Source organism: Neoarius graeffei, chromosome 1, assembly GCF_027579695.1.
Source record: "Neoarius graeffei isolate fNeoGra1 chromosome 1, fNeoGra1.pri, whole genome shotgun sequence".
Lineage (NCBI taxonomy): Eukaryota > Metazoa > Chordata > Actinopteri > Siluriformes > Ariidae > Neoarius > Neoarius graeffei.
In genome coordinates this window covers 100442352-100466118 of record NC_083569.1, presented here as the reverse complement: position 1 = coordinate 100466118, position 23767 = coordinate 100442352, and the positions used below count along the sequence as shown (strand labels likewise).

At 36.5% G+C, this 23767-nt stretch overlaps 1 protein-coding gene across 2 annotated transcripts in view; it reads right to left on the bottom strand.

Annotated features, from left to right (window-relative positions):
* LOC132877029 (laminin subunit alpha-3-like) overlaps nucleotides 1-23767 on the bottom strand; it is a 335048-nt gene that overhangs the window by 35336 nt on the left and 275945 nt on the right. For both annotated transcript variants that reach the window (XM_060913563.1, XM_060913572.1), the window contains exons 50-65: nucleotides 22154-22350; nucleotides 21938-22054; nucleotides 19561-19715; nucleotides 18870-19011; nucleotides 16948-17047; nucleotides 16598-16714; nucleotides 16269-16454; nucleotides 16034-16185; nucleotides 13971-14174; nucleotides 13648-13796; nucleotides 10147-10309; nucleotides 9914-10047; nucleotides 6964-7108; nucleotides 2308-2412; nucleotides 757-902; nucleotides 354-471 (exon numbers count right to left, since the gene is read on the bottom strand). In XM_060913563.1, coding sequence (XP_060769546.1) covers nucleotides 354-471; nucleotides 757-902; nucleotides 2308-2412; nucleotides 6964-7108; nucleotides 9914-10047; nucleotides 10147-10309; nucleotides 13648-13796; nucleotides 13971-14174; nucleotides 16034-16185; nucleotides 16269-16454; nucleotides 16598-16714; nucleotides 16948-17047; nucleotides 18870-19011; nucleotides 19561-19715; nucleotides 21938-22054; nucleotides 22154-22350 — 2330 coding nt within the window. The remainder of the gene's footprint in view (nucleotides 1-353; nucleotides 472-756; nucleotides 903-2307; nucleotides 2413-6963; nucleotides 7109-9913; nucleotides 10048-10146; nucleotides 10310-13647; nucleotides 13797-13970; nucleotides 14175-16033; nucleotides 16186-16268; nucleotides 16455-16597; nucleotides 16715-16947; nucleotides 17048-18869; nucleotides 19012-19560; nucleotides 19716-21937; nucleotides 22055-22153; nucleotides 22351-23767) is intronic.

The following is a 23767-nucleotide window of genomic DNA, read 5'->3' as shown; positions in this document are numbered from 1 at the left end:
AACCCTCCCAAATCTATCCAGGCTTGGGACTGGCACTAAGTATGCACTGGCTTGTACAACCCCGGTGGCTGGGTATTTGACCTAATCTGCATGTCTTTGAACAATGGGAGGAAACTGGAGAACCCGGAGGAAACCCATCCAAACTCCAGACAGAAACAATGACTACAACGACTCCCCATTGGCCATGAGGCTCGAACCCAGAACTTTCTTGCTGTGAGGCGACAGTGCTAACCACTGCACCACCGTGCCGCCCACAAAAAGTACTACAACGTTGCATTAATTTAGTTCATTACTAGAAACCTTTGCACTTTAACATGACACGAACAAACTCTACTTGATTTCTTTAAACTCACCAGCATCTTGTTGCTATAGCTTTGGCCAACACCCATTTTATTCAGTATAGACGGCGTTTTTCCACCAGCGGACAACTCCTTCACATAGCCCCTCAGTGGTGGCGTCGTGATGTTGTATCTATAAGAGGAGTACAGCGATCATAAAGCAAGGTTTATCTAAGGCAATTTATTGGAAAGAAATTTTACTGTTTCGTCGTATACGATTATCCTGGTAGAATAAAAATTTTAAATCAGTTTAAAATTGAAAATTTAGATCCGGATTTCTGTAAAGCTGCTTTGGGACAATACGCTATATCACTCATATATAAAGATGGTGCCAAATGTAGGCACAAAGTATCGGACAGGATTTGATTTAAGTTTGTTTAGTGGAAAGTAACAATTAAAAAAATAACCAACAACACACCTCTTTCTCAGGTCTGACGGTATGCCACCGATGAAATAGCTGTCAAAATTATCAGTATGGTATGAACCGTTCAACAAGTTCTTGTTGTTTATCCGGACCACCACAGTATTTTTTATACTGTCAAAGAACACCTTGAGCTGCCCATTCTGAAGAAAGGAGAAGAAACAACCAGAAAAATACCACAATTAAATAAAAATTCAGGAACGTGCTCCAAGTATGCAAAATACAGTACGGGTCACAAGTTTGTGCACCCCACCCAGGCTTGTAGTACTTGAGTCCGACTCGTGCCCTAATTTTAAGGACTCGTGACTCGACTTGAACTTGAGCACTGATGACTCGGACTTGTGCATTAACTGCATTCGGACTCGTAAATTGGAGACGAGGCGCTTTTTTCTTTATTTTTTGTAACATGCCATAATAATTTGGCATAAGATATTTATATCTACATTAATTTTTATACTAATTTCGTGCAAGAGTGTCACACCTGCGTGCCTTGGCGTGTGCATCAGATAGACTCTCAGGCGCGCTCCAGACAGCGCATGCGCCAAGCGGACTCTCACACGCGCCGTAAACGACTTGCACCTGCACAGGATTAAGGCGCAATCAGCGCGCCTATATAAAAACTGTGAAAACATACTTACTTTGCGACGTATTGAATTGCATTGCTGACACATTACCGAGCCTTATGGTTTCCTGATCCCTGATTTCCTGTTTCTCGTCTATGATAGCCTGTTTGTGCCTCGCTCGACCTATTGCCTGCTTCACTGTTTTTCGATTTTGCCTGCCGTTCTGAATTGTTTACTGTCGTCACTTGTATTAATAAACACACCTTCTGCACTTACGTCCGTCTCCTAACCATCTCTGACAGAATACTTCACACTCCCTGACAAAGAGAATGCACATTCACCTGTTCATACGTCATGTTCAGGAACAAACTAATGCTAATGGCGCTAAAACAGACACCGTCAAATGGTGCGGTTGGAGTCTTGTTCTCGGACTCGACTCGAAATTTTTTTAAATGACTCGGACTTGAACACTGGGGACTTGAGACTGGACTCGGACTTGAGTTGTAGTGACTCGACTACAGCACTGCCCCTACCCCTACTAACCCCCCAAAATCCATTTTAATTCCAGCTTGTAATACGACAAAACAGGACAAACACCAATGGGGGGGTGAATACTTTTGCAAGACACTGTATGTCAAGAACTGCTCTAATAAGTAAAGAGAAACGACATCCATCATTACTTTAAGGCACAAAGTAACTTTTAATTCATAAAACTAAAGAAAAACATTGAATTAGAAGGTGTGTCCAAACTTTTGGCTGGTACTTTACATCCGAGTACGTTTATTCTTTGGTCCACAACAAAGACAGTGTGTGTTTAAAACTTTTAAAAACTAATTAAACACATTTTATTTAATTTCGTAGCATTTTCATTTTCAACACACGCTCAGAGATCGGGATGTTGAAAATGAAAACGGACCACCCGCAGTATCATGCCCTGTTAAAGCAACGCTGTTGGTGATGGCAGATATTAGCATTATTGGCCTACCAAATCCTCTGGCCCGGCGCTCTTGATGGTCTTTATCTGCTCGTCTCCGACTCGGCTACTCAGCACCACGTATTGATCCTCAAGAGCGAGGAGGGTGTATGAGGTCTGCAAAATAGGCAAAAAAAAAAAAAATTATTCCCCCTTTTCCTATTCATGTAAAAACGAACTGTACGACAACAGAATCGCAGGTTTAGTGATGTTTAATTGAGCCAATATCAAATGGCATTTAATTATTTAATTAAATGTTTTAAATGTTTTTTTTTAAATGTGTGATTTATTGATTGTGATTGAAAATGATTTATTATATTATTATATTGAAATTTCCATCTGAATTATTCATCTAAAAATAAATTAAATGGATCCTCCAATGGACTGGTTTTCAAACTTATTTGATGTTAAAGTAGTCGCAGATAAAAAAAAAAAAAAATCAAGCTTTCATTTTCGGAGACCTGAGAAAAATTAATTTTCTTTAAAATGTCAGATGGGCTTCCTGTGGTATGCGATGACGTCATGTAGTGGTCGCTTGGAGCAACTCAGCTGTTTATTTTCTCTGTTTACTTCATAGTTTTGCTAGCTGTACAAGTATTTTTTAAGGAATTTATCCATTTTTAAATAAGTATGCCTCATTGTCTAAAGTCCTTTCCGTGCCATACAATCAGGCACATTTGGTGGCGCCGATCTCCGTTTCCGTAGCCCTCTGACAGTGGGGGTCTGGTCCTCTGGTAACCGCAAGAGTTTGACTCCCAACTCACATCTGTATTGCAGTGTGCCTTGCCAGATGGAAGTAGGTACCATTTTTATGATGGTCCTTGAGATGACGAGTAGAACTCACGATCTCTCAATTGAAAGGTGAACACTTGACACTTGACTAGGCCAACTCGCGGTATGCCTCATTTTGGAGCATACAAATACCACGAGAAGCTATCTTTTCAGCATTTACCTGGCCAGAATCACCCAATTATTCGCAAGAAATGGATTCACGCCATCACCACTGGAATTAAAAGCAAGATTAAATAAAGTGGGCTTCCAGGATTAAAAGAAAGATAAAAGATGATGCCGTGCCAACAATATTTGCCCGTCGTTCAGCTCCAAAAGTCCGCCGATGCAGCGTTGAACGTCAACAGAGACAACAAAACCGAGAGGTTAGCTTCGACTTTGTTCCACCATGATTCTTTGTTGTATATTATTGGTGTCTAACCTGGTGAATTGTAATCAGTATTCCGATGTGTTGTAGGGTTCTTCAGTGTATATTGGAAGAAAATCCAGGTGACAAAGAGAAACACTGATGGTGAAGAACAATCACTGACAGATAAAGAGATGGAGGATTGATTGAACTCAAGCTATGCGGGAAGCCATGGCCTAATGGCTCCCCCTCCAATCTGTTCCTCTGAGTTACATGTCAATCCTGAGATCGAGATGCTGACCTCTTCTGCTCCTCAGACCTGCCTGATCCATCCTGGTGCCCTGTGTCTGGTTGGAGTCTCATTGCATCGCTCCTGTAGAGGACGGCCCCATATGGACACTTGAAAGTCGCACTTGGAAGACGCTCTGGACTCTTACAGTAATGCTTTTATGGCTGAGGACTACAGTTGACTTGATAACTTTAGGACTGCAGTTGTCATGAACAGTTTTGCACTCAAGTTTCCATCAATGAAGAGTTTATAACATCAACGAAACTGACTTCATGTTAAAACTGTTAATGTTATAGTCATGCTGTCTGTTGTTGCCCAAATGAGGATGGGTTCCCTTTTGAGTCTGGTTCCTCTCGAGGTTTCTTCCTCATGTCATCTGAGGGAGTTTTTCCTTGCCACCGTTGCCACAGGCTTGCTCATTGGGGATAGGTTAGGGATAAAATTAGCTCATGTTTAAATTCATTCAAATTCTGTAAAGCTGCTTTGCGACAATGTCTATTGTTAACAGCACTATAGAAATAGACTTGACTAATGGTTAGAGAAGTAGCTTTGGGAGCAAAAGGCCGCTGGTTTGATTCCCTGGACCAGCAGGAAATGCTGAAGTGCCCTTGAGCAAGGTATCTAACCCCTAACTGCTCCCACGGCTGCTCTGGGTATGTTGTACAGTGGGGAAAAAAAGTATTTAGTCAGTCACCAATTGTGCAAGTTCTCTCACTTAAAAAGATGAGAGAGGCCTGTAATTTTCATCATAGGTACACTTCAACTATGAGAGACAAAATGAGGAAAAAAAAATCCAGAAAATCACATTGTCTGATTTTTAAAGAATTTATTTGCAAATTATGGTGGAAAATAAGTATTTGGTCAATAACAAAAGTTCATCTCAATACTTTGTTATATACCCTTTGTTGGCAATGACAGAGGTCAAACATTTTCTGTAAGTCTTCACAAGGTTTTCACACACTGTTGCTGGTATTTTGGCCCATTCCTCCATGCAGATCTCCTCTAGAGCAGTGATGTTTTGGGGCTGTCGCTGGGCAACACGGACTTTCAACTCCCTCCAAAGATTTTCTATGGGGTTGAGATCTGGAGACTGGCTAGGCCACTCCAGGACCTTGAAATGCTTCTTACGAAGCGACTCCTTCATTGCCCGGGCGGTGTGTTTGGGATCATTGTCATGCTGAAAGACCCAGCCATGTTTCATCTTCAATGCCCTTGCTGATGGAAGGAGGTTTTCACTCAAAATCTCACGATACATGGCCCCATTCATTCTTTCCTTTACATGGATCAGTCGTCCTGGTCCCTTTGCAGAAAAACAGCCCCAAAGCATGATGTTTCCACCCCCATGCTTCACAGTAGGTATGGTGTTCTTTGGATGCAACTCAGCATTCTTTCTCCTCCAAACACGACAAGTTGAGTTTTTACCAAAAAGTTCTATTTTGGTTTCATCTGACCATATGACGTTCTCCCAATCCTCTTCTGGATCATCCAAATGCTCTCTAGCCAACTTCAGACGGGCCTGGACATGTACTGGCTTAAGCAGGGGGACACGTCTGGCACTGCAGGATTTGAGTCCCTGGCAGCGTAGTGTGTTACTGATGGTAGCCTTTGTTACTTTGGTCCCAGCTCTCTGCAGGTCATTCACTAGGTCCCCCCATGTGATTCTGGGATTTTTGCTCACCGTTCTTGTGATCATTTTGACTCCACGGGGTGAGATCTTGCGTGGAGCCCCAGATCAAGGGAGATTATCAGTGGTCTTGTATGTCTTCCATTTTCTAATAATTGCTCCCACAGTTGATTTCTTCACACCAAGCTGCTTACCTATTGCAGATTCAGTCTTCCCAGCCTGGTGCAGGTCTACAATTTTGTTTCTGGTGTCCTTTGACAGCTCTTTGGTCTTGGCCATAGTGGAGTTTTGAGTGTGACTGTTTGAGGTTGTGGACAGGTGTCTTTTATACTGATAACGAGTTCAAACAGGTGCCATTAATACAGGTAACGAGTGGAGGACAGAGGAGCCTCTTAAAGAAGTTACAGGTCTCTGAGAGCCAGAAATCTTGCTTGTTTGTAGGTGACCAAATACTTATTTTACCGAGGAATTTACCAATTAATTCATTAAAAATCCTACAATGTGATTTCCTGGATTCTTTCCCCCCATTCTGTCTCTCATAGTTGAAGTGTACCTATGATGAAAATTACAGGCCTCTCTCATCTTTTTAAGTGGGAGAACTTGCACAATTGGTGGCTGACTAAATACTTTTTTGCCCCACTGTATGTCGCTCTGGATAACAGCGTCTGCTAAATGTCATTAATGTAATGTACCTTGTCTGTTTTCAAGGTCGGACTTTGTCTACAACACCACGATGAAACTTCTTTCGACATAGAACATTCGATTCAGACACAAATGACACAGAGACCGCAATTCATGACACCAAAAACACATTTCGTCTGTTTCCATAGTTTGGCCACAACACCACCACGATGAAACTTCTTTGGACACTTTATCTTTGGAGTTGAGCTCTGTTTTGTTGTTATTTTCTCCGCTGGAATCACGCTCGTAATCCACCATTTCATCTTCATGATATTCTGGTTCGAACTGAAACAGTAAAGCCGTACTGAACCGTAAACTTAGTCGAGATTTTGTACTAAAAACACATTGAGGCGACTGAAGCTGTTGCAAGCGACTACTACCTGACGTCATCGCATACGTCACTACCACAGGAAGCCCATCCGGTATTCGAAAAATTTGACAAATGCCTTTTTCTCAAAAACTCAGTTGGATTTTTGAAATCTACGACTAATTTTACATAAAATTAGTTTGAAAATCAATCCGCCGGAGGATCCCTTTAATATAAATACTTTGCCTGTATAGTTATTTCATTAACCCGTTAATTAATCCGAGCATTAATTTGGAAGATTTGTAAAGACTTTTCATGTTAAATTAAATCACTTACTGGAGAGTTTCAGCCAAACACATCCTTTTCCTCAGAGAACAATCTTATCATTTCATATATTTTGAATAATTTAGATTTAACAAAACAGATTATTCTGAGTGAAAAACGTGAAAGGTTTTTACATCTTTAAACATTTAACTGGTTGCACCATTTGCATGTTTTATTACATATTAAAAATGTAAAAAAAAAAAAATAAATAAATAAATAAAAATAACTTTTTTGGGTGTAGTACCAGCATGAACTAAATCAGACTGACGTTAAAAAGTGTTCCTGAGTGTCCCTGAGCAGAACCTGACCTGGTTGCTGATGAACAGGATGATGCCGTTCTGAGCGCGAGTCTCCATCTTCTGCAAGATTCCCAGCACCCTGGGCACCTTCTCGAGCTGCACCTGAATATAACCCGTGCCTTCCAGGTAATCGCCCTCTCCTGGCCGGATGTATCTGGAAGAGCGAGAGACATAAATAGAGAAATGTACAAAAATCAGATAGTCAGTTTTTCCCACAGTGGTGCTGAGTAACTGATTCTGATTGGACAGAAAGTGTTGATTAATGCTCTGACTCATACGGAACACACCACCTATGAGGATTTTACACAGTTTGTGTGTCTAATTGATGTAAATGTTTTCTGTAGGCAGCTGGAAAGGTTTCAGACACACACAAGAAAGCGTTTAGTAAGGTCGGGGTTTCTCTGGAACATGACAAGTTGGGATTTTTTTTCTGTTTCTTTTGGTCTATTTTTGTCTTATTTTTTTCCCCCCTGAAACGAAAACTTTTGTTTCAGTGCTTTTGTACAACTTTATATCTAAAAACAAAGTAAGTGTTTGAGATATTCTCATTTTAAAGTTATAATTTGCCTCGGGGCGTCGTGGCTCAGGTGGCTAAGGCGCCACACCATAAATCCGGGGAGCCGGGTTCGATTCCGACCCGAGGTCATTTCCCGATCCCTCCCCGTCTCTCTCTCCCACTCATTTCCTGTCCTGTCTCTACACTGTCCTATCCAATAAAGGTGAAAAAAAGCCCAAAAAATATCTTTAAAAAAAAAAAAAGTTATAATTTGCCTCTTACCAGGAAAATGCTAAGAAATAGACAAACAAACAAAATTTTGGAGATATTCTCATTTTAAAACAATAACTTGCCTCTTCCCAAAAAAATTGCAAACAAACAAACAAGTAACTAAATAAATAAAGTTTTGGCGATATTCTCATTTTATTTGTTTGTAGCATTTTTCTGGTAAGAGGCAAATTATAATTTTAAAATGAGAATATCTCTAAAATTTATTTGGTTGCTTTTATCTATCTATCTATCTATCTATCTATCTATCTATCTATCTATCTATCTATCTATCTATCTATCTATCTATCTATCTATCAATCATTTTTCTGGGAAAATGAAAATTATACCTTTAAAATGAGAACAAAAACTTTTGGAAATAATATTATTTTAAAGTAATAATTTGCCTCTTCCCAGAAAAATGCTATAAACAAAACAAAACAAACAAACAAACAAACAAACAAACAAACAAACAAACAAAGTTTGAGATATTCTCATTTTAAAACAATAACTTGCCTCTTCCCAAAAAAATTGCAAACAAAGTAACTAAATAAATAAAGTTTTGGAGATATTCTCACTTTGTTTGTTTGTTTGTAGCATTTTTCTGGCAAGAGGCAAATTATAATTTTAAAATGAGAATATCTCTAAAATTTACTTGGCTGCTTCTTTCTTTCTTTCTTTCTTTCTTTCTTTCTTTCTTTCTTTCTTTCTTTCTTTCTATCTATCTCTAGCATTTTTCTGGGAAAATGAAAATTATACCTTTAAAATGAGAACAAACAAACTTTTGGAAATAATATTATTTTAAAGTAATAATTTGCCTCTTCCCAGAAAAATGCTATAAACAAACAAACAAGCAAACAAACAAACAAACAAACAAACAAACAAACAAACAAAGAAAGAAAGAAAGTTTGAGATATTCTCATTTTAAAACAATAACTTGCCTCTTCCCAAAAAATTGCAAACAAAGTAACTAAATAAATAAAGTTTTGGAGATATTCTCATTTTGTTTGTTTGTAGCATTTTTCTGGTAAGAGGCAAATTATAATTTTAAAATGAGAATATCTCTAAAATTTACTTGGTTGCTTCTATCTATCTATCTATCTATCTATCTATCTATCTATCTATCTATCTATCTATCTATCTATCTATCTCTAGCATTTTTCTGGGAAAATGAAAATTATACCTTTAAAATGAGAACAAACAAACTTTTGGAAATAATATTATTTTAAAGTAATAATTTGCCTCTTCCCAGAAAAATGCAAACAAACACAAACAAACAAACAGACAAACAAGTAACTAAATAAAGTTTCAGAGATATTCTCATTTTAAAGTTATAGTTTGCCTCTTCACAGAAAAAATGCTACAAACAAACAAAATCAATCAAACAAACAAAAGTTTTGAAGATATTCTAATTTTAAAGCTATAATTTGCATTTTCCAAGAAAAATGCTATAAATGAATGAATGAATAAAAGTAAGCAAGCAAGTAAGTTTTAGAGATATTCTCATTTTAAAATTATAATTTGCCTCTTACCAGAAAAATGCTACAAACAAACAAACAAACAAACAAACAAACAAACAAACAAACAAACAAACAAACAAACATAGTTTTGAAGATATTCTCATTTTAACTTTGTAGTTTACCACTTTCAGGAAAAATGCTAAAACAAATTTAAATGTGACAATTCACATTTATTACCATTAATGACGTCCTAAAAATTATGCATTTATATAGCTCTCGTGACTTATATCCGTCCCGTCGCCAGACAAACATGGGTTCATTGGTGTGCTTCTGGCAGAAGGTCTTTCCCACACACTACTGCCTTCCCTGTCCACCCTTTGCTTGAGTAAAATAAATAATTTACTCATTTTGAAGAGAGTAGAATTTCTACAATCGCAGTTATGCAAGAGGTGATGTCTGACTTTTCGGAAGTGTTTTACCAACTCGCGTCTCCTGAACACGTTCCTCAGACTGGATGAGAACACAAGTTCACTTTTATACACCATCACCAGCTTCTCCATCAGGAAAAGCACGTAAAAGACTCTCATTAAAACCTTCACTCTTCTCCTGGCGTGATAAACTACTCCCAGATGTGTTTCGACACAGTGGAAGTGTAGGGAAGCCTGAATGCTATCGGCTTCCTGTTTCACACTGGCTGTATGAAGAACACACTTCAGGACTCTCACTGTTCTCTTACCTCTTACACGGTGATTTTAAGGTGACGTTCTCAGGTCCCAGGGACTTAAAGTTGTACAGACTTATAAACTTCTCGTTAAATGTGTTGAACTCGATACAGCCCTTGTATTTGGGATAATTAAGAGGCTGTGGAGGCTAAAAGAAGAAGAAGTAGAGGAGTCATTTTAACTCGGAAAAAACAAATAGTTCCACATATTGAATGTAGCACTCATGACATGCAGTAAACACACTCACAGTGAAGTTGTCCGGGTAACCACCGACGTAGAACACCGTGTCACTGGGATGGAGGTCCAGCAGGTTTTGAAGCGCGTCTCCCTGCGCAGAGCTTGTGATTTCTTCGTCTGGCTTATTTGTCGTGAATAACTTTGTGAGATTGACCTGGGCGTCTTCGTAAATCCTGAAGATGAGCGGAGAAATGAAACAAAATTTCTTTTTTTTTTTTTCTTGACATGATCTGGAATCTGACGCATCACTATATAGGATCAGACTCAAATCATATGCTGGATATCTCTAATGTGACTCACTATTCACTCGACTCCATTTCACACGGTTTCTAAATCAGTTTTAACATACAATATAAACAACATTGGTGAAATATCACATCTTACAAACAGCATATATTATCACATTATTAATACGCCTACGGAGGTTTGGATCTGTTTCTTCAGCGACATTTTACACATAACTAGAGGATATACAGTATATGAAGTTTATCTTCGAGTGGTGAATGGATAGTTTTCAACACGACAAGATAAACTTCATATCTTCCCACCACTTTAATGTTCTTCATATTATATGGACACGTCTACAAAAAAAAAAAAAAAAACGCCAGTTAATCAAAAGAAATTTTAATTTTGAACTGGCTCGCCATTTTGGCAACTAGTCAGCAGGAAAACACTGGGAGTGACATCATCAGAGTGAAATATCAGGAATTATTATACATACTAGCAGGTTTCATTTATTTGGTCTGATAGCATGCAATATTGTTAGCGTATCGCTTATCCTACGTGTATTACGTCAGTCTACCTGATGCAGAATGAGCGTTGAATATGGTTTACAATGTTGCATGGCTGTCAAGACAACACATCAGAGACGTAAAACTTCCACCCTAGTGAGTAAGCGACTGACAATTTGTAAACAAACATGGCCGCCAGGTTTGCTTCGTTAAATACGGAAGATTTTTGAGAGAATTTTGAAAGACAAAGACACGCCGAACACCAAAAGGAATGTGTATGTATTATAATAATAATAATAATATTGGCTGGATTTTTTTTCGTGGTATATCAGATATATTCCATTCAGCTACTTGTCTTTGACTCGTTCAGTATCATGCTAGCTGAATGGAATATATCTGATATACCACTCAAAGCCAGCCAATATTATTTAAACATGTCACTCAGATCCGCGATGTATTTCGTATAAAAAAAATGCGAGTTTTTCAGCACGAGAAGATAAACTTCATATCTTCAAGCCAAAGTGTGATTTATCTTTTTATTATATCGACACATTCACAAACAAAAAGTCCCCAAATTTATCACAACAATTCATCGATTTCCTCACGAGTAGACATATAGAGATTTATATCACAGTTTTGGTTCTCCATGTCCCAGATGGAGCTCGCATGAAAAATAAGAGTGGCGTAATTCCCAGTAAAACACTCGTGTTTACGTAATAAAAGATTTTTATCATCCTACGGTATATTTTCATAAAAAAGTGGCTTTCCTGCTTGACTTTGTACTCTTCGATTGTAAATACACTGATTACTTATCAGTCTCATCTGAGATACAGTGGTGTTTGAAAGTTTGTGAACCCTTTAGAATGTTCTATATTTCTGCATAAATATGACCTAAAACATCATCAGATTTTCACACAAGTCCTAAAAGTAGATAAAGAGAACCCAGTTAAACAAATGAGACAAAAATATTATACTTTGTCATTTATTTATTGAGGAAAATGATCCAATCTTACATACCTGTGAGTGGCAAAAGTATGTGAACCTCTAGGATTAGCAGTTAATCTGAAGGTGAAATTAGAGTCAGATGTTTTCAATCAATGGGATGACAATCAGGTGTGAGTGGGCACCCTGTTTTATTTAAAGAACAGGGATCTATCAAAGTCTGATCTTCACAACACATGTTTGTGGAAGTGTATCATGGCACGAACAAAGGAGATTTCTGAGGACCTCAGAAAAAGCGTTGTTGATGCTCATCAGGCTGGAAAAGGTTACAAAACCATCTCTAAAGAGTTTGGACTCCACCAATCCACAGTCAGACAGATTGTGTACAAATGGAGGAAATTCAAGACCATTGTTACCCTCCCCAGGAGTGGTCCACCAACAAAGATCACTCCAAGAGTGTAATAGTCGGCAAGGTCACAAAGGACCCCAGGGTAACTTCTAAGCAACCGAAGGCCTCTCTCACATTGGCTAATGTTAATGTTCATGAGTCCACCATCAGGAGAACACTGAACAACAATGGTGTGCATGGCAGGATTGCAAGGAGAAAGCCACTGCTCTCCAAAAAGAACATTGCTGCTCGTCTGCAGTTTGCTAAAGATCACATGGACAAGCCAGAAGGCTATTGGAAAAATGTTTTGTGGACGGATGAGACCAAAATAGAACTTTTTGGTTTAAATGAGAAGTGTTTGGAGAAAGGAAAACACTGGATTCCAGCATAAGAACCTTATCCCATCTGTGAAACATGGTGGTGGTAGTATCATGGTTTGGGCCTGTTTTGCTACATCTGGACCAGGACGGCTTGCCATCATTGATGGAACAATGAATTCTGAATTATACCAGCAAATTCTAAAGGAAAATGTCAGGACATCTGTCCATGAACTGTATCTCAAGAGAAGGTGGGTCATGCAGCAAGACAACGACCCTAAGCACACAAGTCGTTCTACCAAAGAATGGTTAAAGAAGAATAAGGTTAATGTTTTGGAATGGCCAAGTCAAAGTCCTGACCTTAATCCAATCGAAATGTTGTGGAAGGACCTGAAGCGAGCAGTTCATGTGAGGAAACCCACCAACATCCCAGAGTTGAAGCTGTTCTGTACGGAGGAATGGGCTAAAATTCCTCCAAGCCGGTGTGCAGGACTGATCAACAGTTACCGCAAACGTTTAGTTGCAGTTATTGCTGCACAAGGGGGTCACACCAGATACTGAAAGCAAAGGTTCACATACTTTTGCCACTCACAGATATGTAATACTGGATCATTTTCCTCAATAAATAAATGACCAAGTATAATATTTTTGTCTCATTTGTTAACTGGGTTCAATTTATCTACTTTTAGGACTTGTGTGAAAATCTGATGTTGTTTTAGGTCATATTTATGCAGAAATATAAAAATTCTAAAGGGTTCACAAACTTTCAAGCACCACTGTATATTCCTACATTTCTGCATATTTCTTCCTTCTGTATTGCGATTTCCTTACGAAGTCTTGCCATGCTATCCATGTGAAACATAAAAGCCTTAGTTTATCCAGTGATGCTCTCTTTTTTTTTTAAGTTTCTCATGGTTTTCTAGATACTAGATACCAATTTAAACCTCATTATTTATGATAGCTGCAGCTACAGATTACATCTGTAATGCTTTGTTGAGCAAACACACCTGCATGCGTTTGTGTTTTTTCTCAGCTGATCACAATTTAAATAAAAAAAAAACCTTAATAATGCACTGTTAATTTACTTATCTCAGTAATGTGAAAAAAGTGATGGAAATGTGTCTTGGCCTAACCTTTGCACATCCACTTTATCGAAGAAGATCCGATCCTCACTCGACAGCGTGATGTCCGTCGACTTGATCTCAGTCACTTTTCCGTTTAGCTTGTAAACGAAATGGAGGACGTTGTTTTTCAGGAACATGCCGATGTAGTCTTTAGTCGCCTGTGGGATCAGGTGTTTTAGAATGACTTTCCAAACAAGAAAGTTTCACGACAGTGAACAACTTATTTGAGTTATGGATTTTGTCACAGTCAGTAGGATTTCCAGAGCTGGTTTACGCTTCACTATTTCGGCTTTCAGAAAGAACAACATTAGAGCTATAAAGATTTTACTCACGTCCTTGTTGCCAAGATAGAGAATGAACAGATTGCCGTCGTCTTTGATGCTCTGGCGACGGCGACGGCTGCCGTCCCCTCGAACAGGCGGTTCAAAACGCTGCAGGAGGAGACTCATTGACATGTAGGCTCGCAGATCGTCCAGGGTTCGGGGGAGTCGCAGCTCCACATGTTCCACACCAGTGAATTTCATGGGCAGAGGAACCTGCCAAGGATTTAGGAGCATGGCATGAACATAGCAACATATGTCATGTGGACATCAACATTAACAGTAATGACATTACTGACAGTTCAGTCACTGCCGTAACTCACCAGCAAACCCAGTGATTGAAATATGGGACGAAAACATATTGTATCATAGTGAATACGTGTTTCATTTCCCATCGTGAGGTAGACGTGAACTAGCTTGTAATTAGCGGAACTATTTTACAGAGATAAACACTATCATTTTATTTTTCTATTTTATTTTTCATATCCAGTTAGACAAACCTGGAGGTGGGTCACACAAGCGGTCGACTTTAAACTTACAGTAGAGTGAATTACCGGTATGTAGTAGGTTAATGATCGTGTTAAACTGTATGATGGTTTTGAGTTTGTTCAGAACAAGACTGAATTACATTCTGTATAAATTCCTTCTACGATCTGGATCAAGTACAGAACATGCTCATCTCAGCTAAAGCGCCAACATTTCATATAAGCGGACAACTTTTTTTTTTTTAACTACTTGCTGTTTAGTGCCCCACCCACTTGTGTGATAGAAAGTTAAGTTTCCAACTGTTCTGAACAAGGAGTAAAATTTGTTTCAGGAGGTGACGATGGGGGCACAAACAGACCCACCAGTACCAAATAAAACAAAAAAGTCAACTTTTTAAAAAGAAGTCAACTTTAACTAAAAAGAATCAACTTTAAATAAAAAGAGTCAACTTTTTATTTAAAGAGTCAACTTTAAATGGTCAACTTTAAATAAACAGTCAGCTTTAACTAAAAAGGGGCAACTTTAAATAAAGAGTCAACTTTAACTCAAAAGAGTCAACTTTAAATAAAAAGAGTCAACTTTTTATTTAAAGAGTCAACTTTAAATGGTCAACTTTAAATAAAGAGTCAGCTTTAACTAAAAAGAGGCAACTTTAAATAGTCAACTTTAACTCAAAAGAGTCAACTTTAACTAAGAAGAGTCAACTTTTTATTTCGAGTCAACTTTAAATAAAAAGTCAACTTTTTATTTAAAGAGTCAACTTTAAATGGTCAGGTTTAAATAAAGAGTCAACTTTAACTAAAGCGTCTACTTTGACTAAAAGAGTCAACTTTTTATTTAAAGAGTCAACTTTAAATGGTCAGCTTTAAATAAAGAGTCAACTTTAAAGAGTCTACTTTGACTAAAAGAATCAACTTTTTATTTAAAGAGTCAACTTTAAATGGTCAGCTTTAAATAGAGTCAACTTTAACTAAAGAGTCTACTTTGACTAAAAGAGTCAACTTTTTATTTAAAGAGTCAACTTTAAATAGAATCAACTTCCAATAAAAAGTCAACTTTTTATTTAAAGAGTTGACTTTAAATGGTCAGCTTTAAATAAAGAGTCAACTTTAACTAAAAAGAGTCAACTTTAGTCAACTTCAACTAAAACGAGTCAACACTAGTCAACTATAGAGTGAACTTTAAATAACAAGAATCAAATAGCTAAAGTCACATTTAAATAAAAAAGAGTCAACTTTAGTCATCTTTTAAATAAAAATAATCAACTCACTAAAGTGTCAAATTTACATGAAATGAAAAAGTCATCCGAAAGTACGAGTCAACTTTAAATAAAACGAATCGTCTTTAAATAAAAATAAACAACGAACTAAAGAGTCAAATTCAATAAAAGTCATTAAATTACGAGTCAAATTTAAATGTTAAGTGTAAATGAATAGACTTCATTTGAAATTAAAAAAGGATCAATGTTACATAAAACAAGTCAATAAAAAGAAGTCATGTTTTATTGAAGTTGAGACATTCGACACACACGGCCTATATTTGTGACACACCCGAGTCATTTTTCCCCGCTCCTCTGTCTCCGTTCTTACCCTGTTAGCGGCGCTGCGTGCTTGCTCGATCAGCTCTTTAATGCGCATGATGTTGTAGGATATGTTGTTGTTGGGGTCGATTTCCGAACTCAGCTTCTCCACCTCAGTGAATTTATCCAGCAGTGATGGGATCGAGTTGCTCAGGTTTTTCACTGTGTGTGTGGAAATGAAATAAATCAGATTCATCGCCACACATTTATCATTTCAAAAGCAACCCGGAGGAACGTCCCCTCACCTGCCATGTCCACGTCATTGAGCATGCGGTTGATGTTGGCCTGGTCTGGCAATCCGCTCGCGTTTAGCGCTTTAATAGCATCGATTTCTGCGTTTATGTCCTTCAGCTTGTTCATCGTGTCGCTGGCTGAGGCGTTCGCTGCTTGTGCTGTTTTCTTGGCAATGTCGATCATCGTACCAATGTCACCTATGTGAAAAGAGGAAACGGGGTCAGGAAACCGCATGAATAGTTTATAACGTGGGACATCAACACGGCTCCATGATTACAGTAAATACTTTTGTTTTCCATGTTATGATGTTAGGTTTATGATTTGAAATGCTCTCTCCTACCTCTCTGGATGTTGTTCAGATCATCGTTGATGTCACGCAGATCTTTCTCCAGCTGGGTTTTTTTCTTTGCAGCGTCGTCCAGACGTTCCTGCTGATCCTTCAGGTCATCTCCTAGCTCTGATGTTTAAAAAAAAAAAAGTTCAATACTCCACATGATTCACATGAAACTTCAAAATGAAAAATGATGCGAAACAAAAATAAGATCAGTGCGACTGGATTAACTGTACGCACTGATAATAACGGGGGATGCTTGGTGTGCAGATTTAACCTCGCTGAATAAAAAAAAATGTAAAAATAAATAAAATAAAATAAAATGATAAATACATCAAATTGATTGCGTATTTACTCACTTTCCAGATCTTTCTCAGCTTTTGTAGCTTGTTTGTGGAGTGATTTGCCTTGGTCTTTCAGATCCTTTGCCCTGTTGCTTACATTACCATTAATGACGTCCTAAAAATAAATAAATAAATAAATAAATAAATAAAACTCAAAAGACAAACAGATTGAGAATATATCATTATTTTTAATGGTGATTTGGTGGAAAGTAACTTACTTCAACATAATTAAAAAAAAATTATATATATATATATATATATATATATATATATTTATTCTCTTGCTTTTCTTTTTATTTCACTCATTTGCTTTATTTGCGTAATTTCACTGACTTTGTTTTACTTGTTTGCTTTTTAAGCTTATCCTCTTATTTTACCGATTAACTTTTTTTTTTACTTACAACTACGGTACCATCTTACTCAATTTTTAGTTATTGTACTATTTTTATTTTTTTTTAACAGTGATTTGGTGGAAAGTAACTTACTTTAACATCGTAAGTTTTTTTCCTTTCTTAATTTTTTAACTTATTTTTATAACCATATTCTTTGAATTTTCTTTTTATTTCACTCATTTACTTTCTTACTTGTGTATATTCCCTCTTAGTTTTACTTATTTTGTTTTACTTGTTTGCTTTTTAAGCTTGTCCTCTTATTTTACCGATTTACTTTTTTTTTTTACTTACAACTACCTTCTTACTCAATTTTTAGTTATTGTTTAATTCTTTACTAATCCTATTTTACTATTTTAATTTATTTTAACAGTGATTTGGTGGAAATTAACTAACTTTAACACGGCATTTTTTACTTTCTTGATTTTTTTTCAATAAATTGTAATAGTTGTATTTCACTCATTTACTTTCTTACTTGCGTACATTCGTACTTGCTTTTTTAAACTTATTTTAAATATTGACTTTCTTGCTGACTTTTTAACTTCATTTTTTACTTACTGACTACTTATGCTTAATTTACATTCTTATTTTACTGATTTACTTTTTTACTTAATAGTTTACTGATCTGATTTTACTTATTTTCAATTTTTTTAACAGTGATTTGGTGGAAAGTAACTTACTTTAACATCGTAAGTTTTTTTCCTTTCTTAATTTTTTAACTTATTTTTATAACCATATTCTTTGAATTTTCTTTTTATTTCACTCATTTACTTTCTTACTTGTGTATATTCCCTCTTAGTTTTACTTATTTTGTTTTACTTGTTTGCTTTTTAAGCTTATCCTCTTATTTTACCGATTTACTTTTTTTTTTACTTACAACTACCTTCTTACTCAATTTTAGTTATTGTTTAATTCTTTACTAATCCTATTTTACTATTTTAATTTATTTTAACAGTGATTTGGTGGAAATTAACTAACTAACACGGCATTTTTTACTTTCTTGATTTTTTTTTCAATAAATTGTAATAGTTGTATTTCACTCATTTACTTTCTTACTTGCGTACATTCGTACTTGCTTTTTTAAACTTATTTTAAATATTGACTTTCTTGCTGACTTTTTTACTTCATTTTTTACTTACTGACTACTTATGCTTAATTTACATTCTTATTTTACTGATTTACTTTCTTACTTAATAGTTTACTGATCTGATTTTACTTATTTTCAATTTTTTTTTAACAGTGATTTAGTGGAAAGTAACTTACTTTAATGTCATAATTTTTTTTCCTTTCTTAATTTAACTTATTTTTATACCCATATTCTTTGAATTTTCTTTTTATTTCACTCATTTACTTCCTTACTTGTGTATATTCCCTCTTAATTTTACTTATTTTGTTTTACTTGTTTACTTTTTAAGCTTGTCTTCTTATTTTACTTTTTTAACACTGATTTGGTGGAAACTATCTTAACTTAAAGTTAAAAAAAAATGCCATGTTAAAACGTGAGCTGAAAGTATCTCAGATACTTTGAGTGGTTTCCTCGAGCCTTACGTTGAATGCCTTGTCAGCAGCCTCCTTGGCTTTCTTTGCTGCCTCCTCGGCTGCCTGGATGGCCTCAGTGATGTTTTTGTAGGCGTCGATGGCGGCAAGGGCATCTTTCACGTCAGCTCGGCCGCTCGAGTTCTTTATGGCACTGAAGAGAGAAAAAGACACACACACACACACACACACAAAACGTCAGCACGTGCAGGAGTATAGTGTGGTAAGGTCTAGCAGGTGGTTTGAATGTGGTTCAAATGTACAAGAATCGCCATCTTGGAGATTATTAAAACATCTCACGATGGAGATTCTCCTTGTTAATACAGAAATTACTAAATGTTTCCAGTTTCCGATCAGAAAGGACTCTGTAACTGAGGTGTTGAGGATCAGATATAAAAGAAAACTTAAAGAGCTTGTTGTATGGACAGAACACATGGAGAACATGGACGTGAAGTATCAGGAGAATCCCACCTAGCACTTACACCCTGACAGGAGTGAAAATGACCTCACACACACACACACACACACACACACACACACACACACACACACACACATCTCTTCAATCTGACAGATCCACCATGACACAGATTTTTTTTTTCAGCAGGCAGATCTGGGTCAGGTTTCATCTCCAGCCTGCGTCGTCCTGTTACAGCATGTCGCTCGAGCTCAACGTGCTCAGTACAAATGAAATATTCCTTACTCCTGGAGTTCATTCGCCTGCTTGTTGAGGAAAGCGGCGTGATCCTCGGCGTCCTTCACCAGCCCCGCCAGAGCCGCCATCTGAGAGATGTTGTTTACTCGCTCCGTCAGCTCCGTCTTCGCTCCGTCCAGCTCTGCAGCCATCTTCTCATACTCCTGGGAGGAAATATCAGATTTACAGAAAAGTTTAGAAGGAATGGAAAAAGAAACCCATCTGAAAGAGCTGACGTGTTCCAGTCAGATTAAACTCTGTAATATTTAATTAACTTAGATTTCTTCAGTTACTTTCTCACCTAATTTTGTGGTTATGTTTATATTTACTGATGTTACTTCCTTATTTAATTTATTCTGCTTAATTTTTTTTTTTATTTATTTACTTTTTTTTCTACTTATTGTCTGGTGTCAGATTTATATTAAACCTTATGAAATTTACTTTCAATACTTTTTTATTTAAAATAATATTTTAATAATTTAAATACTGCTTCACTCAATAACTATCCCACTTAATTTCTGGCTTACTTTTTATTTACTTGCTTTACTTTTTTTTCTTACACTTTTTGACTCACTTTATGTATTTTTTTAACTTCTGACATGTCTGATTCAGATTAAACTGCTATATAATTCATTTATTTTTTGGCTTACAGTGTTAATTTTTACTTATTTTTAATTTATCTAATTTTACTTTTTTGACTTTCTCAGTTACTTTCTTATTTACTTCCTTCTGCTTAATTTTTTTTATTTATTTACTTCTTTATTGATTTATTAAACCTTGTGATATTTAATTAAATGTTTTTGGCTTATAATAATATTTTAATAATTTCAGTACTGCTTCACTCAATAACTATCCCATTCATTTTTTTGCTTACTTTTTTATTTACTTGCTTTACTTGTTTTTTTGTAACTTATTTACCTTCATTCTTACACTTTTTTACTTTTTATCTATCTATCCATCCATCTATCTAGCCATCCATCCATCTATCTATCCAGCCATCTATCCATCTATCTATCCAGCCATCCATCCATCTATCTATCCAGCCATCTATCCATCTATCCAGCCACCCATCTATCCAGCCATCTATCTATCTATCTATCCAGCCATCCATCTATCTATCTATCTATCTATCTATCTATCTATCTATCTATCTATCTATCTATCTATCCAGCCATCTATCTACTGTATCCATCCATCCATCCATCCATCCATCCATCCATCTATCTATCTATCTATCTATCTATCTATCTATCTATCTATCTATCTATCTATCTATCTATCTATCTATCCAGCCATCTATCTACTGTATCCATCCATCCATCCATCCATCCATCCATCCATCCATCTATCTATCTATCTATCTATCTATCTATCTATCTATCTATCTATCTATCCAACAATTCATCTATCTACCTATCCATCCATCCATCCTTATCTTCTAACGTCTGATTAAGATTAAATCGCAATACAATTTATTTATTTATTTTTGACTGTTTTTTTTGTAACTTATTTCCCTTCATTCTTACATAGAAATATATACATATAAAATTTATATAACTATAAATAAATATGGTGGCACGGTGGTGTAGTGGTTAGTGCTGTCGCCTCACAGCAAGAAGGTCCTGGGTTCGAGCCCCGGGGCCGGTGAGGGCCTTTCTGTGCGGAGTTTGCATGTTCTCCCCGTGTCCGCGTGGGTTTCCTCCGGGTGCTCCGGTTTCCCCCACAGTCCAAAGACATGCAGGTTAGGTTAACTGGTGGCTCTAAATTGACCGTAGGTGTGAATGGTTGTCTGTGTCTATGTGTCAGCCCTGTGATGACCTGGCGACTTGTCCAGGGTGTACCCCGCCTTTCGCCCGTAGTCAGCTGGGATAGGCTCCAGCTTGCCTGCGACCCTGTAGAAGGATAAAGCGGCTACAGATAATGAGATGAGATAAATAAATATTTACCTGCTTTACTTTCACGATTACATTTTTACTTCTTTTTATATTATTTTTAATTTTTTTTTTTACTTATTTACAGCACCTCCTTACTTATTTACTGTTTTACTTGCTTCAGGTTAAACTCTGATGTTTAATTTCAATATCATTTTTTAAAATTGATATTAAAAATCAAAATATTCAAATATTCTCTGTAGCGTCCTTGATGTTGTATTCTTCTGATTTAAGTTTGAAAGAAACCTGATGCACCTTAAATCACACCTTTAATAATATATCAACTAAAATCACGCATTTAGCTCAAGTGGCTTAATCGTACTGTGACTGGTTGCTTTCAGCTGTGCATCCTCGCTTGCGTGAAAGAGAAACAGATGTAGAGAAGATCTGCTCCCTTTTGGATGATTCCTGATCATAAATCAGAGAAAGATTCAGCCACGTTCCTCACACATTACCTTCTTGCTGTCACTGAGCATCTTCAGCAGATCCTCAACATCCTTTAACTGCTGCTTCGCCACGGTGATGTCGTTCTCCACGTTGTCCTTCTCTTTCTCCAAACTGTTGATGCGTTTCTACAGGAGGAGACATGAAGGAGAAGGTTTTACTCGTCTGCTCATCAGCACACTCGCTAAAGTGGACGTGTGAGCAGGTGAGACACGGTGAGTGTGTACCAGCTGATCGTTGAGGTTCTGAGCGTTGTGTGTGTTCTGCGTGTTGGCTCTCTGCACCGTATCCTTCGCTTCCTTCAGAGCCTCCTCCAGCTCCTTTAGCTTTTTTTCATAATCATTCAGATGTCCCCTGATTCTCTCAGCTGCTTCCTGGTTCTGATTCAGCTGCTTCGTGCAGTTGTTCTTGATGTAATCTAGGACTGCAGTACACACACAATGTCTTTCCCATAATACAGCACCAACAGTACAAACTAATGTCACTCATACTGGATAAAGATTCACAAAAGTGCAAGACACTACGGCTAATGGTGTACAGCAGGGCTTTTCAAAGTGTGGGGCGTGCCTCACCTAGGGGGCACCAGAGTTCTTCAGGGGGGGCGCAACATGAGGAAAAATAAACCAGAATAAGTTACTATTGCGGACATTTAGCGAAGTTCAGCTAGCCTTTGCCAGAGACAAAATGGATCGATTTTTAGTACCTAAAGCTACAGTGAGTGAGGAGACAGAGTCTGGGCCAAGCAAAAAAAGAAGGAAGTATGAGCACGATTATTTAAAGTTTGTATTTTCATGGACTGGATCTGAAGATGCTCCACTGCCACAGTGTGTTGTCTGCCAAGAGGTGCTAGCTAACGATGCTATGAGATGTTTAAAATGTGTAAAACAAGATGTTTGAAAAAAAGCACAGATGTTTTAAATGTGTAAAAAAATGTTTTAAAAAAGCACAGATGTTTAAAATGTGTACAAAAGAGGTTTTAAAAAGCACAGACGTTTAAAATGTGTAAAAAAAGAGGTTTTAAAAAAGCACAGATGTTTAAAATGTGTAAAAAAGAGGTTTTAACAAAGCACAGATGTTTAAACTGTGTAAAAAAAGAGGTTTTAAACATCTGTGCTTTTTTAAAATGTCTAAAATAAGATGTTTTAAAAAAAAGCAGATGTTTAAAATGTGTAAAAAAGGATGTTTTCAAAAAGCACATGTTTAAAATGTGTACAAAAGAGGTTTTAAAAAAAGCAGATGTTTAAAATGTGTAAAACAAGATGTTTTTAAAAAGCACAGATGTTTAAACTGTGTAAAAAAGAGGTTTTAAAAAAGCAGATGTTTAAACTGTGTAAAAAAGAGGTTTTAAAAAAGCACAGATGTTTAAAATGTGTAAAACAAGATGTTTTAAAAAAAGCAGATGTTTAAAATGTGTAAAAAAAGGTTTTAAAAAAAGCAGATGTTTAAACTGTGTAAAAAAGAGGTTTTAAAAAAGCACAGATGTTTAAACTGTGTAAAAAGGAGGTTTTAAAAAGCACAGATGTTTAAACTGTGTAAAAAAAGAGGTTTTAAACATCTGTGCTTTTTTAAAATGTGTAAAACAAGATGTTTTAAAAAAAGCAGATGTTTAAAATGTGTAAAAAAAGATGTTTTCAAAAAGCACAGATGTTTAAAATGTGTACAAAAGAGGTTTTAAAAAAGCAGATGTTTAAAATGTGTAAAAAAAAGATGTTTTCAAAAAGCACAGATGTTTAAAATGTGTACAAAAGAGGTTTTAAAAAAGCAGATGTTTAAAATGTGTAAAAAAAGATGTTTTCAAAAAGCACAGATGTTTAAAATGTGTACAAAAGAGGTTTTAAAAA